General features: G+C 34.4%; 1 protein-coding gene across 1 annotated transcript; it reads left to right on the top strand.

Annotated features, from left to right (window-relative positions):
* The first annotated feature begins 2,627 nt into the window (after nucleotides 1-2,627).
* LOC111903008 (60S ribosomal protein L27-3) lies at nucleotides 2,628-3,195 on the top strand. The gene has a single exon (XM_023898801.3). The coding sequence runs from the start codon at nucleotides 2,676-2,678 to the stop codon at nucleotides 3,081-3,083; it is 408 nt and encodes a 135-aa protein (XP_023754569.1). The 5' UTR covers nucleotides 2,628-2,675; the 3' UTR covers nucleotides 3,084-3,195.
* The last annotated feature ends 13,267 nt before the right edge of the window (nucleotides 3,196-16,462 follow it).

Raw genomic sequence — 16,462 nt, 5'->3', positions numbered from 1 at the left:
TAACTATTTAGAACAAATTACACGAATGGTCCTTAAGGTTTTGTTTTTTCCCCTTAAAGTACGAAACTTTTTTCCCTCATATGGTATCTACAGAGCAAACCTTGCACACAAATTATTATTATGACTAACTTTGTTAACATACTCTGTTAAGTGTGTATGAAAAGACGAAAATACCCTTTGCTTTTATTTATTTATTTTTAATATTTTATTAATTTGAAATTAAAAAAAAAATGAGGCGCGCTCTCTCTCACACACACATTAAAACACCACCCAATTCATCTTCTTCAACATGTCTCTCCCCCCACCTTACACCATCAAAGCACCACCCAGTTCATCTTCTTCAACATGTCTCTCCCCCCACCTTACACCATCGCTTACTGACATGCCATCTCCATCTTCTCCTCTCTCTTGAAATCTCATGAAGGGGAAGATCGTTAGATTCAAAAAGAAGTTCAGGGTTTTCGATTTGCAACAAAAAAAAGCTTTAAATCTGGATCAGATGGGTCCTTTTAAACCCCAACCCTAACAAAATCGCCAATGGAGACACCGTCTTCCACCACCACCAATCCCTTCCCAGACGCTAGACCAAAACAAAACAAGAAATCGAAGTGTCACCTCCTCTAATGGGTTCATATATGATGAGATTAAATTTCTTGTTCTTTCCGTCACTTAGCAGTCCCGTCGAGGGCTCTTTCTGTCAAAGAAGTTGCCGACGAACCAGGAGTTGCCCTCGCTGCTTCTAATCTCTCATCCGATTGTTAAAGAAACCCACGAACCTCCCTTCCTTCGCTACTGTTACTGCTCATTCCTTTTTATGGGGTTAAGCAGCCTCGAACCTACCAATTTCTATTTTGCTCCCTGATCATATGAAGACGGAGACTTGTTCCCTTGGTTCTCAACTGGCGATGTACTTGTTGATCTAATTCGTATCTTGGCTGCGCAATCCAGAGGGCATGTGCTTTTTTCTTGAAATTTCTTTTTCAAACGTCACCTGCAACTGTGATTGCAGCAATGGAGGATTTTGACCATTAAATTCCTTAAATTACAGCAGATTTGAGCCTTCGTTGGTTTGTTTATTATAGAAAATTTGTGTAAGTTTGTAGAAAATTTTTGTTTCATTCTTTGCTCTTATGAGTAAGTTTGCAGAAAATTTGTGTTTCATTCTTCAAATCTAAAGAGTTATATATTCAAATCTGAATCTCTTTCAAAACATCTTCGTAATTTTGCCCTTGTCATAATTTGCTTTCGCTTGTGTTCATCTATTGAATGATGTAGGTTTTTTGCTTCACTACGCAGTTGGGTTGTAGGTTTGATGATGGTAGTGGGATTGATTTCTTCACCACAGCATGAACACATCAGGAGAGAGAGAGAGAGAGAGAGAGAGAGAGAGAGGACCATCATTGTGCATAAAACAAAGGGTATTTTTGTCATTTAACAAAACTTAACAGAATATGTTAACAAAGTTAGTCACATGGAGCTTTTTGTGTGCAAACCTAACAGAATATGTTAACAAAGTTAGTCACATGGGGCTTTTTGTGTGCAAGGTTTGCTCCGTAGGTATCATCTGAGGGAAAAAAAGTTTCGTAGGGACTACTTTAGAGAAAAAAGAAAAACCTTAAGGACCATTCGTGTAATTTGTTCAACTATTTAATATAGAAAGTTTATCGTTGTAAAACTGTTGCATAAAATGGTTTGAAAATATTAAGGTTTGGATGATTGAAGCGCATAAAATGGTTTGAAGATATTAAGGTTTGGATTATTGAACCGCTTATGAAAAAATGTGGATTTTATGTACCATTGCTTCTAGGCATATTTTGCCATATTTGATTCCTACAACTTCATTTTATTTTTTCAATAATAGAAGAGACCTTGATTGATAAATGCAATATTATCAAACTACAATGAAGTTAAAGGTGCTTTAGGTTATGTTTGATAAACTAGTTGACAACTGAAAAAAACGATGTTGGGTAAAAATTAGTTTATGTTTGACAAACTAGTTGGTAGTCGATAAAAATGACATTTGGTAAAAATTAGTTGATAAACTAGTTAGAAAGTGTAAAATAACGTATGAAGGCATGTATAAAAAAAGTGTTTTATATAATTAATAAATGGTATTTTTTTGGAGAATTTAAGAAAAGCTCTATAAGCTAGTTGACAAGTTGGCTTATAAGTTATTCTTTTGGTTTATTAAACATAGCAACCTAAAAAAACTCGAATAATAACATGACAAACATACCCTAATTAGTTGTTTATGGGCCAACATTATTGATGATTTCGGTTATTTTATTACTCGAGAAACTATTGTATATCTTCTAGAATGATGGGTGTGACTATGATATTGATTTATAGGATTTTACATAATTGATAATTGATAGAGTATATTATAATATATTTGTTTAAAGCTAATTCTTATATTAACAATGTTGGTATAAGATAATGGTTTTAGCTCTTATATGTAAGTAAATTGGATGATAAGGACTCACTATGCAATGCGTTGGAAAATCAGGGCATAAGTTTTAAATTATTCAAAATTTTCTAAACTTATGGCATTTATGCAATTCTAGGAAGTACTGGGGTTCCTTCTGTAAAAACAAATGTTATAAAACAGAGCCAAAGGTGCAACCCCTAAAACCCTAGAAAGGATCTACTAGTTTGTGAGATCAGCGGCGGCGAAAATGGTGAAGTTTTTGAAGCCAAACAAGGCTGTGGTGGTTCTCAACGGCCGTTTCGCCGGAAGGAAAGCTGTAATCGTGAGGCAATTTGATGACGGAACCCGTGATCGTCCTTATGGCCACTGCCTCGTTGCCGGAATCGCCAAATACCCGAAGAAGGTGATCCGAAAGGACTCGGCAAAGAAGACGGCGAAGAAGTCGCGGGTGAAGGCATTCATCAAGCTAGTGAACTACAACCACATCATGCCGACTAGGTACACGCTCGACGTCGATCTCAAGGATGTCGTCACCGTCGACGCGCTTCAGTCGCATGACAAGAAGGTGACTGCCTGTAAGGAGACCAAAGCACGATTGGAGGAGAGGTTCAAGACCGGGAAGAATCGTTGGTTCTTTTCAAAGCTCCGATTCTGAGCAAAAGATAAGTTGTTTTACATTTCCTTTTTTGTGTTTGTTCTTCTCAATTTTCCGCTGATGGATTTTAATGCTCAGACTTTTATTGATACTAGTGCATCTTCGATTTATATTTTGCGTCTTCTTTTGTAGTTTTTAATTATAATTGAATTTTGTGCTTATGATGGTAATATGCTGGATCAAATCGATGTTGGATTTGGGACTTTAGTTGCTTATTAACCTGAAATGATTTGTTTTTAGTGTAAAATTGCTTGATTCAACTTGGTTCCGTGATAGATTAACATGATAATCGAAAGTTAACTATATTAACAAAATGCATATTGTTCATGAATCAGTGCTCTCTATCTTTTTTCATGAGACTCTAAAAGCTGCATTGTGCTTTTAGCTCGAACTGAATATTTGTTTATACTTACAAACTGAAGTAAGTTTGTGAAAACATCATAAATGAATACATAAATGTTGGAATTTTGTCTTTTTTGTTCAGTGAGAATTTCTGTTATTAAACATTCCTTTGATCATTAGTGGGTTTGATTGATAACAGAATTTGATTGAAAATCTCTCCATATTTGTTTGAAATCTTACAACTTTTAATCCGTGTTTTTCAAATTTGTTTACAACACTTGGTCTACATGGTTTTGTAGTATATGTTTTAAAGGTGCAACAGTAGGAATGAAACTAGGTTGCTATTTGATGAAAATGTCTAGACAGATTCATTTTCGTCCACTTTACCAAAATATTGAAGTCATGTCGTCCACAATTGCTTTATGTCTTCACATAAGTTGAAACACTCCTCACTAAAAGGGCATTCGGGATAACAACATAATTTCGAAAAAGTATAACATTTTAACAGGAACCTTATTGTGGGATCTTGGTATCTTACGTCTTACCTGATTTCACATCATCAAATAATAGTTCTATGAGTGTTTGCCTCAGATTCTAGATTGATACATCTCGTACAAGTCTATGTCAAAACTATTTACAACAATGAGTAAATAAATCCAAATTCTCTAGTCATTTTTTACTTGGTCATTGCTTTATAATTCTTATTGTTTCTGACACTCGCATCCAAATTAATACATTAAACTTGGAAACCTAGCAATCAATGTGTGGGTTTAGAACTCGTATATAAGATTTAAACAAATAAAATCTTCAAACTTGTACTGGTATAAGATAACATCTTTGAAACATCATCGTAAAATTGGAATTCATGTGACATATAAAACTCGTTAAAGTGCATGTCCTTGCATATTACACCCCGGTCATCTAGTCCTAATCCCCACCTCATAAGATATAGTTATCCTTTCTACGTAGTTATACTTTCTAATAAATGAATTTTTTTTTTTTTTTTTTTTTTTTGCCATTGGTTACATTCTTATTCAATTTGTCACATGTAATTTTATGGTTATTTTGAATTTAATTTTTTCCATGTGTTATTTTATGGTTTTTCTATTTTGTGAAATTCTATATAATATTTAAATCTAATAATAAATTTATATCAATTTCATTAATGAACTTTCTTTCTAATTTCAAAATTACAAAATTAAAGTTACATTAATTTTCTTTATTTATTTATCTAAATTATTTTTTTAAATTGAAAAGAGAAAAAAACACTTTAATTCTTATAATTCAATATTTTTCTTACTTTTTTTATAAATTCAAACTTCTCAAAAATTTTGAATTTTATATTTAAGTTTTATTTTAAATGAACCTACGGAATACATGAGTCACAAATCTAGCTGGCTAATATTTCCTCTCCTAAAATTATAATCTACAAATAAAAAACACATTAATTAAGGAAACTTTAATTATTATTAGTTTTATCCAATAAAATGATAGTTTTACTTTTTTCTTGCATTTAATTTCATCAATTAAATGTTTTGGTTGGTTAAACAATACTATGGACATTTTGGTAAAAATGATATATATTTTAAGAATTAGGATTTTATTTTGAGACAACTAAAAAAAAGATAGACTATAAATATGGAATGGATGGAATAAATAGCAAGCCACATTTGTGACCCAAAAAAGTCAATTTCAACGGTTAACACAATAGGTTGGTGATTTAAATCCTGATACATTTGATAGAAATCTAGCCGTTGAGACGGTGAAGTTTACCATTTTTTATATAGTATGCCTATCATGGTTGTTTTCATGCCCAAACCAACATATGATAGAAATCTAGCTGCTAAGATGGTGCAGTTTCATGCCTATAATGGTTGTTTCTATTCATCCCAAACATCATATAGCATCTTTAAAACATATTTACATTGTAAAAAAAGGTCTTCAATACATTTTTACTGCATAAACGTCATATGAAATCTTCAAATCTCCTTTAAGCATATCTTTAAATCTTCGCTAGTAAACGCCGTGTATCATCTTTATACCCCATGTAGACAATAATATTTAATTCTTATGGAATGCCATATATGATGATCACATAAGAAATATATAGTAGTAGCATAATACACAATTACCTTTTAAGGATAAAAGTACTTCATTTTACTTGAGATGTGCTCATAAAATGATGTGTACTTGCTTTAGTTCTTGTTTGTTCGACTGTTAGATTTCTTTAAACATTGGAAACCCGATGGTACCTACGTACACATAATAATGGAAGTTAACATCGACACTCCAATCTTAAAAATTACTACTAATACTAATTATCCAGTTTTATATGGTTATAGTCCTCTTTTGACCCCTTATTAGCCTCTACCAATCATAAGTCACTAAGAATAACTCATAGCGGCTTGATTCAAGTTGCCAAAAAATGACTCAAACACCTACAACTTTCATGTTTAAAGTTTTCCCAAATTTCACACTGATATCGCTTAGTTTTGTGACCATTGACCAACACCAAGGCAACTAGGAGACTATTCCTAGGTAGTCATGGTTTTTTTACATTAATAGATCTGGTGGGTTATCTATATATTCTATGTACAATGGATCCGGTTTTTAACCAGATAGCTTTGGATATTTGATAATGATATTAGTCTCATATAATACGGTTGCAAAGTCGGATTTATCAAACCATAATAATCAGACTTTATAAAGTGCATTGTAGTGGTTGCATACGTCAATGATGACTGATGCACAATCGGTGATCGGTCCTTATCAACCTCTTGTTCCTTCTATCAATATCCTTCAAAGGTTTCACTTGAACTATAGAATTTTTGTGTCTTGATTTTGATTATTTTATATTAGCATCTCCCCACCCCTCATTGTCATGTCACTTCCACCATGCCCAATAGTGGGGGTATACCCACCGTCTAACTGAAAAAAAAAAATGAAAAAAAAAATCAAAATTTATTACCTCAAAGGGAAAATGACACATACGGCTTATGAACTTTCTAAGGTTTATTCTTTTAGTCAGTTAATTTTTTAAGTAGCTTTATGAGGGAATCAACTCGTAGACAACCTGTTTGTTTAATCCCATTTACTTGTTCTAGCAGGTTTCAATGACACATAGGCAAAACTTGACACATCACCAATGACATCGCAACCCAAAAATCAAATTTGTGCGATCGGAAATTCCATGGTTTACAAGTGAAAACAACATGTTTGTACGATGGCTTTAATAGCCCCCTTCGTCAAAATCATGATCCTCCAAAAAATCAAAAAAGTTTGTTGCTCCAAAATCAAGTTTGGGTGGGTTTTGTTCAGATTTTGACGAGGAAACGTCGGATCTAGCAAGATAAGGTCAGGCACGTGAAGTGATCGGAGAAACTCAGTGAGTATCTCGTCGTTGGCGAAGGAGGGTCGGGAGCAACCAGAGACAGTGGTGGAGCACGAAAATATGAGAGTATTTGGCGCAATAAACCTAAGTTCTGAAAAATCACCTGAAGACACCCGTCCTGCTTCTGTGTTTCATCAGATGAAAGTTTTTGTTGTCTTTTTTCTCTATGATATTCTTCGTTATCTGTTGTCAAGAATAGACCTCGCGTAAGTATCATACAATCAATCTTCCTATTTTTTCTCTTTGACCGGCACAATTTGATTTCCTGGGTTGTTTTTTTGCTTTATCTGTTTCTGTTGATTTTAGGTTATCTTTGAAGAAGAATAGTATGTCGGTATTGTAGATCATGCCCAAATCTTGTTGTGCTTTGATGTGACTGGGATCTAAATAATTGTCAGAAAATAGTTGTATTAAAGGTGTGGAGATTATCTGATTTCAAATGTTTCGAATTAATCAAAGCCCACAATGACACCATTAACACTCTCACCACCAACAAATGAATGGCTTTCTCTGCTTCTGCAAATGAGAAGATCAAGGCATGAGGGAGACCTGAAGTAGAAGGTGCACATTTGTTCATAATGGGGTCAACTGATGAAGCATCATTCTTGAGGATGAAGGCTGATTAGGAGGGGTTGATTGACTGGTGAGTGTGTATGTGTGTGTGAAAGAGTGGAGGGAGACGTGGACAAATGATGAACGACGTGAATTTAACTTTTTTAATTAATTAAAAGCCACTTGTACATAAAACCGGTAATAGTAGGTTAGAGGGACCAAATAAACAGGTCACTAACAACAGTGTTCCCCAATAAAAAAAATTACCAACCCTAAAAAGTTCGTAGGACATTTGTGTCATTTTCCTTTACCTCAAAATAGGGTTTTTATTTAAAAGTTATCTAACACTACCTTTTTGTATGCAAATCTATATGGCCACACACTTATATATATATATATATATATATATATATATATATATATATATATATATATATATATATATATATATATATATATATATATATATATACCAACTTAAAATCTACTATAATAAATGAAGATAACTTCACCACATGTCAGTCTCTAATGAGTTTTGACATTTGTCATTTTGTGATAGTTTTTCAATAAATAATATCCACATGTCAATTTATAGTTTTTTTTCAAATTTTAAAATTTAAAAGCCACATAATACTTATAATTATATATGTAAAGTATCAAATGTAATAAATATTATACTAAATTGCAATTAATATGTTTCTTCATTCCTTATTTCAAAATTTTATTTTAAAAAATATTTATTATTTATATTTTAATATTGTATTTTTTTAATCAACTTGTGTAATACACGGGTTTTACACCTAGTAAATAATAAAAGTAATGGTTGTATAGGTTAATTTTATATGTATCTTTAATTGTTTATTGTACCCCTGCGAGTGAGTGAGTATGGGTGCACCCCCTCATGTTTGATACAACTCACACGTCTCGATTCCAAGAATATAAGATATTATCATCCCACCAATGACCCGTGATAAAATCCATGAAGCGATCCAAGTAAGCGTGAGTTTAATCCAATGCTCAAATCATATTCATAAGCACTCATGAACGTTGCAACAAACATTTGCTATGTCTAATACACTTTAGGCAATCTACAAACCAATTCATGACAATCTTCTTTCATACCTACTCCCAAAGTATGAGCGACTGTGGAACGTTCGAATAATCTTATTATTCAGGAAGTCAAAACATGCAAAGTGAAACACAAGAATAATCGAACACAATAGGGCCCCAAACTTTTGAGTATAAATAAAACTCCTTTTATTTAATCACCATATTGATTACACATTATTCATTGTATAATGTTTCGGGTAATCAACTTATTGCTTGAATTATAACAACAATTTGATGTGTGTTGAGAATTCTAACACTCCTATGGTGTACATTCAACCGTAGAAACCTTGATCTATGTTTGACTAAGATATGTCACACCCCCAAACCAGAATGGCGGAAACATTCGGGGGTGGGTGACTTCACGTAGTACCATAACAGTTGAATATTGTAAAGAAAGTAACATAACCATCATAAATATAATAAAAACTTACATTGTCACGTGTATTACAAGTTTTAAAAGAATATTACAAATATGATGATTCAAAAAGTTTTAATAATAGACGCCTTAGCGTTCCTTCTCCAAAAGTTGATGGTTACCTGTATTACTGATTCCCTGAGAAATACAAGTAGTTTCAAAAAAGTGTCAACAATTAAGTTGGTGAGTTCAGAAAGCGTTTTTGGTACTGAAAATTGTATGTCCTTTAGTAAAAGAATAACCGAACGTTTTCCTAGAAAATCCAACATTTTCCACATATAGTTTGAAAAGTGTCAAAGGCTGACGTGTAATGGTATTTTTTTGTACTAAAATGGTGAAAGTGTAGCCATATCCAAATAATGTATTTATTGAATGCATTCAAGAGTCTCGTAAATTAAACTTATTTTAATACTTCCATGTGAGTTTTATAACCATGCTATTGACCCAGATTGCCTGCAACAATGTTATTCAGGCATTGTAGTGTTATGACGTTTGTCACCCCAGACCTGCCGGTCTAACTGTAGCTAACAGTTTAGGTGCGGGATTGTCAATCCCGTATGGATCTATACACAAGTATCACGCTCTCCCTCCAAGAGATTATGGTTTATAATACAGGACTTGAAATGCGTACTTGTGAGTACGTTGAAGTTGAATGTCTCACAACCCTTAGTATTAATAGATTTACGAAAAAGAAAGTCTATATTTCATCTAGATGAAAATATTTCATTTTCACAATGTTACGTAAAAATGTAATGAATAACCGACAAACTATACCCATTATAGTTGAGAGCGGACAGCTAATGCGTTCCACTTATTGAACAGGGTTCTATGGTAGGTTTGTGACCCCTGGATGTCGAAGGCGTCCTTGGGGTAATCTCGTAGTTCCTACGGGGTGGAGATGATGGGGTCGGTCCATGGATTTTCCTTCCTTTTGTCGCATTTCGCTCAAAGGGTTGAAGGGAGATAGTGCATCAAGCTATTCGCAAGGGCCAACTTGATCCTCTTCCCCAGGGATCCCCGATAAGGGAACCTTAGGAGAGCTGCCGACTCCAACTACCGTCCATGTACGATCCATACCAGATCTGACCAACTGCCCATCCTACCTCCTCTACGCTACTACGGGTACATGCGAAGAAATGATGAAAAGGGGCCCACCTCACTCATCCCATCTCCCCTTCCTCCAACTGCGCTTAGACCGACAGTGGCAAAAGCAAGATCGGATAGTTGGGCAGGTGCTCCCCTTTGGGTGTGGTTGTGTGTGGATAGGCTAAGGCACCTTAGTGTGCAAGGGGCTAAGTCGGTCATTCAAGGACCGGCGCTTTCATCTGAATTCTCCTATGTTCGAGAAATCTCATCTCCAACTGAGACCACTCGACCAATCTCATCCATTTGAAAATTCGTGTAAAAGTTGCTAATTCTACTTTCTAATAGAGTCGTTAGTTCAGCAGCTCTCGGAGAGAATTCCATGATTCTATTTATTTTGGGCTATATATAAGGGGGAATACCGCTTTCAATTTCAAAGAGCTCTATTTCCGCCTAAGATCTATTCTTATAGATCAAACCAAGACCGATCAATATCCGAACGGAACGGATTCAAACTTCTCCTAACGCCCTTCCCCGCCTTTTTTTAATCTGGGGTGAAGGAAAAGACTGACCCCTTCGGTGACTTTCGCGGTCGCCCTCACTGAACTGACTTGAATCTGAACTACGATTCAGACCAAGTCTTAACGAAATGAAATGCTTTAAAATAAAGAATATTATTAAAGAACGCATCAATACTACCATTATTATTATCAAAATAAAAGGTAAAACCTTGTTTATACAATGCATGAAAGGAAATAACATTTCTTGCCATTTCTGGCGAATAATAACATTTATTCAAATCTAATGTAAACCCACTATTTAGCACTAAGGAATAAACTCCTATCTTGGTGACAGGTGAAGCTTTCATGTTTCCCATGATCAAGTTTATCTTTCCCTGTTCCACATTCTCACTTCTTCTTAGTCCCTGCAAATCACAACATATGTGAATACCACAACCTATATCAAGGACCCAAGACTTAGAATGAGATGAGTTATTAGACAATATAATGTATATACCTGCATGGTTGGGTTTTACTTTCCCATCCTTCAAATCTTGCTAGTACTTTGGGCAGTTTCGCTTCCAGTGCGACTTTTCATGGCAATAGAAGCATTCAGCCTCATTAGGGTCAGCAGAAGGAGTGACAAAACCTTTCTTGGTTTTGCTTGAAGAGGAGCCTTCAAGGGTCTTACCCTTGGCACCCTTAGAAGGGTTATTTCTCTTCTTCCCTTTGCCATGCCCAATTGCCAAGACATTGGCCGCAGTTGGAGTAGGAGTAGGATTGGTAACAACCGACTTACCCTTTAGACCACTTTCGGCGGTCTTCAAGAGACCTTGAAGTTTCATGATGGTGACTTCTTCCTTGTTCATGTGATATGTCATGCGGAATTGATCATGACACGATGGTAAGGAGTGCAAAATGATGTCTATTGCTAACTCCTCGGGGAAGTTCACATTCAGCTTCAGTAGACGGTCCACATACCTTTGTATTTTCTGCATGTGGCCCGTGAGGGGTTCACCATCCTTCATTCGGTTTGTTATCATGGATGAGATTATTTCATATCGCTCTTGACGAGCACTTTGATGGTAGCGATCCATCAAGTCCTGGTGCATCTCAAAAGGATAATAGTCCTCATAGGACTTTTGGAGCTCAGCTGTCATGGTGGCTATCATGATGCATGCCACTTTTGTAGCATCTCTTTCATGTACCTCGTATTCAACAAGCTCTTCAGGAGTAGCAGTTGGCTCGGGTACCTTCAGCTCCTTGTCGAGAACATATTCTTTATTCTCATACGAGTGACCATCCTGATGTTTCTGATCCAATCAGTAAAGTTGGATCCATTAAAGATGGCTCTCCTACAAAGATTCATGAGAGAGAAGGAGCTAGTAGGGTTTGAGCCGTAAGCATTGTTATTGGAAGACATCTGAAAATAAGAGGGAATAGATTAGATTAGATATAGAGATAGTCCTTAATAAAACACCCAAATGTAATATTAAGGCTAGGACCCAACACAATATTTTATAACTTAGAAGAGGGATGTCGTAATCTAAGCTATAAGATATTTGAAGGTAGGTGAATGACGATTCACCAATTTCCACCATGAAAAACGAAATATTTAATTAGGTTTTAATTGGTTTAGAAACTCCAAGATTCTTTGAGATTCATTGAACTTTCTTCAATGGCATGTTTCAATCTCGAGTGTGCCCTTCAAGTTTTGTGACTGGGATGCCAATGATCACAAAACAAGGTGTGAAGTAACCATGCAAATTACTTGGTACCTTAATGTATCACCCCTCAATCGATGTGTCGGTTAACCACACACACTCCATCGATACTATGATAAACATTAAGTCACCATTTACCTACCTTCTTAAGTTCAAGTTAGTGTGCCGGTTAACCACACACGCTCCACTGACGACTTAAACAAAGTGTAAAGTGTAATTTCATGGATTAGCACCTTATTCACATTTTCCTAAAATAACTAAGATTGGGAATTTAATAAGGTTTAGTTACTTTAGTATTATCATTATACTTTTAATGAGAATTTATAAGTCCTTCTCCTACCCGTTCAGCTAACGACCCTCCACCGATCAAGGAAGCGGTGGGTGAGAGTGGACACCCATTAAGTTGCCATTTTATAGGCAACAACCTTATACCCCCCTTATAGACAGGCTTCGTGAATGAGACGTACTAGCGGTAAGACAACTTGATCTTATATATATATATATATATATATATATATATATATATATATATATATATATATATATATATATATATATATATATATATTAACTTATAATATTATAAAGTATAAGGGTTGGATTTTAACTTTTAAAATTCTAAGGGTTGGAACTAAAGTTTTAATCATGACTTTACTTGTTCCAAAACTTTAGGGCAAGTTTTGTAAACTTTCAAAACTTTTCATTTCTTATAACTTATGAATTTAATTGAGTATTAAAAATGAAGACTCTTCATTTTTATAACCCTTGTGTTCTTTTAATGGTTTTTATTAAAGTGTGACCTTTGGATTTCCATAACTTGAGGACAAGTTATGGACTCCATTAAACCACATAATGATCAAGAATTAAACTACCAAGTAGGTTACAAACAATTCTTATGATCATCTAATCTTCATAAGTTCAGGAACATGAATATGAACATTTCAAGAATCATAAATTACTCATAAAACTTGTAATTTTTGATAATAGCCATTGTAAATGGATTAGCATAAACATCACACCATCTAAAACAAGTTTTATAACACCAAAACAGTTTAGGGTAATGTTTCTAGTCCATTTCCAGCAGCAAAACATGAGAAACTACATTCTGCAAGCTAAACTCGTCGAGTTCCCTAAGGAACTCGTCGAGTTCATGTGTTAACTCGTGAAATCGGGGAGTTTTTGGCCAGAACTCGTCGAGTTTTGCAATCTGTACAATTTTAGTTTTTGAAAAACCAACTTTTGCATCAAGTATCATACAAACAAGCCTAGGCTATGATACCACTGATGCATTTTGAGCATTCTAACACTCCTATGGTGTACATGCAACCGTAGAAACCTTGGATCTATGTTTGAATAAGATACATGCAAATAATTATTTTTCCAAGGTTCTTATCATATCTAGCATGGCATGGGGAACTTGAATCAAATAAAGCTAGTAGAACTACTTACCTTGTACTTGTAGTTAGTTGCTTGGAGTTTTAGAGCCTAACACCAATAGTGTGGATGCCTCAAATGGAAATCACAAATCACCACAAACTTGAAACTTTGAGAGAATAGTAATCACCTTTCTTGAAATCGGCCCTCTTACTTTACTCACCACAACTAGTGTGATTTCAATAACCAAAGCCTCCTTTATATAGTGTGGTGGATTAGGGTTACATCCATGTAAACCCTAATACCCATGTCTTTTCATTTCCATGAGATCCATGGGTTAAAGCTCCATGGACTATCCATGTACTTTCCATGCAAGCCTAGCCCATTCCAAATAAGCATTAGCCCATACTGTATAAATACAAGAGCTCATATTTAATTAGTCATACTTTTGATCTCTAAATTAATTCTAGATTAATTATAGATCCATACTAATTAAATAATATGATTTTATATTAATATATTAGAACTTATAATATGTTAATAATTTATAACTTGTATTATTCTCAAAAGATTATCAATAATTGTTTGGGTGAAGTGCAACCCAAATGGACCATGCCGGGTCAGGTCCAGTACACCACATATAGTTATGGACTTGGACACTATATCCAACACAATTGTCCCATGCTCTTAGCATGCACACTATGTTTACCTATGGTCCTTACTTTGTGAAATAGTATAATTGAATAACATTTTCAATCACACTCATTTCACAATTCTCAATCCTTACCACAAGTGTGAGAATACCAAATTCTTGCCACTTATAGAATATGTTATATTTTAACATTTTATGCAACAATTCTTTTGTAATGTCATAGTGCCAAAGTCACAAAAACTTTGCCAATGAAATTACGAAGTCATTTATTGGAGATTGTTGCAAGACAATTCCATAGACATGAAGTCTCACATTCAAAGTACATTCCTTTGAACATCCTTCTTGCATAAAAGTTTCTAATCTACATAGATATTCTTAAAGTCAAACTCTCAATATGGAAACAATTCCATATTTACCATATGACAACTCATTATTAATATAATCATATCTAATAATAATAATGTCAGTGTGGTCCTTCCATTACTATACTTCCAACAGCTCATAAGCGACCAATCATTAGCGAACCTTAGATTGTCCTCTTGACATTTGATTAATCACCTTTAGTCATATCTGGTTCCAATCCTTCTCCCTCTTAATGCCTTAGGCACTTGGAAAAATTTAGAACACACAAATATTACATCATATGCAATCGATCCTATGCCCAAAGCATATGGGATACGATTCATAATGTCTTACATAAAGACGTGATACTTGACCAGTCTTTTGCTATAATATCTCTATTTGTCATGTTCTCACAATTCGAACTATGAAGATGGATGTCGTAATCATAATCAAATTTGAGAACACAGTCTTAATTTTATATGACTAAATTAGATAAAAAAAATTCAATCCAAGTTTTTAGAACTGAAATGAAGTATAAAATTCTCTCCCTTAATCATAGCAAAACAACTTTTCAACCCTTGCAATTTCATGAATTGAACCTTTTGTTTTTTATAATTAATATTGTTATCTCGCAATACTTACCATAGTTATCATGCTCCCACTCACATGATGATTATATATTTTCCAAGCATAACACTTATGCTCCCACTAGCTTTGACACATATTCAGAAATTAGCTGGACTTCTAGAAACCAATACTTATTGACTTTATTTACAAAAGTTCAAATTTTTGAAACCGAGATGCTTTCGATAAGCCTTTATCTAATCTTCTCGAACTCATACACCTTTCCTTAGATAACCTATATGTGTGTTTAAACAGTTTTAAAACTTATAACAATAAGTCTAAAATGTTCAGACCCATTTGCCATTTCTCACAATTCGAACTATGAAGAGGAATGTCGTAATCATAACTAAATTTGAGAAATGCAAATTACATAATGCTATCTTCAAAATCTCTCTTAGTGAAAGCGTTTCCTCGCAATCATTTGCATGAAGCGGAGAGAAACCTTATGACACTTAGGTCTTATGGTGTATGTGTTCCTATCCACGTGAATTTATCATAACCATAATTATAAGACAATGTTTGTGACAAACCCAAACTCATATGGACTGAACTTATTCATTCTTAATTTCTTGCCATCAAGGGTCCCACCATTGCTTCCAAGTTATTCAGCAGTTCGCCTATACTAGTCAATGTACTTTCATTGAACAAAGTGCTTTGCCTTTATGCATTCAATTGAGAACTCATGGAACTCACATGCATAGCCGACTTAATCAGGAATGGCACAGAAATAAGAATATGTCAACACGATAGGTTACAAACCTCAAGTCGTGCGCTAGTGTCTAACAGGTTTACTCTTGATTAGTTCTTGAACCTTTTTTCAAAATCATTTAGACTCCCACTGACCTCTTGACATATAAGATTCTCTTGTCAAGAAACATTTCCTGGCAAAACAAATATTTAATAATTAGTGTGTATCTATATCAAGACAAAACCTACACGTAATTTGGTACTAGTTGGTCATTGTCTTATTCAAGACATCACAACTTACCAAAATGTGCAAGTGTAAGAAAATTCCTACTTAAGATTATGTCAGTCAAGTCACAATCTTGGAGTATGACTCTAAGACTTGATTTTGGAATGAAGTATGATACATCTTATTGACTTAACCGCTACAACAATTCTTGATTCCTCTTCTTAGCCAAACTAGTGCACTAAGGTGTTCTTGAAGGATGAATTGTAATATGGTTCCTACGATTACCAAGACAATCATAAAACATGATACAAAAGTACTATCCCTTCTTATTAGATTGGATAAACTTTTTATCTTTCT

This window comes from Lactuca sativa, chromosome 9, assembly GCF_002870075.4.
Source record: "Lactuca sativa cultivar Salinas chromosome 9, Lsat_Salinas_v11, whole genome shotgun sequence".
Taxonomy (NCBI): domain Eukaryota; kingdom Viridiplantae; phylum Streptophyta; class Magnoliopsida; order Asterales; family Asteraceae; genus Lactuca; species Lactuca sativa.
Note: the sequence above shows the minus strand (reverse complement) of the source record. Positions and strands in the feature narration are given on the sequence as shown.

Coding starts and splice junctions, on each gene's coding strand:
- LOC111903008 (XM_023898801.3), top strand. CDS start 2,676: ATGGTGAAGTTTTTGAAGCCAAACAAGGCTGTGGTGGTTCTCAACGGC.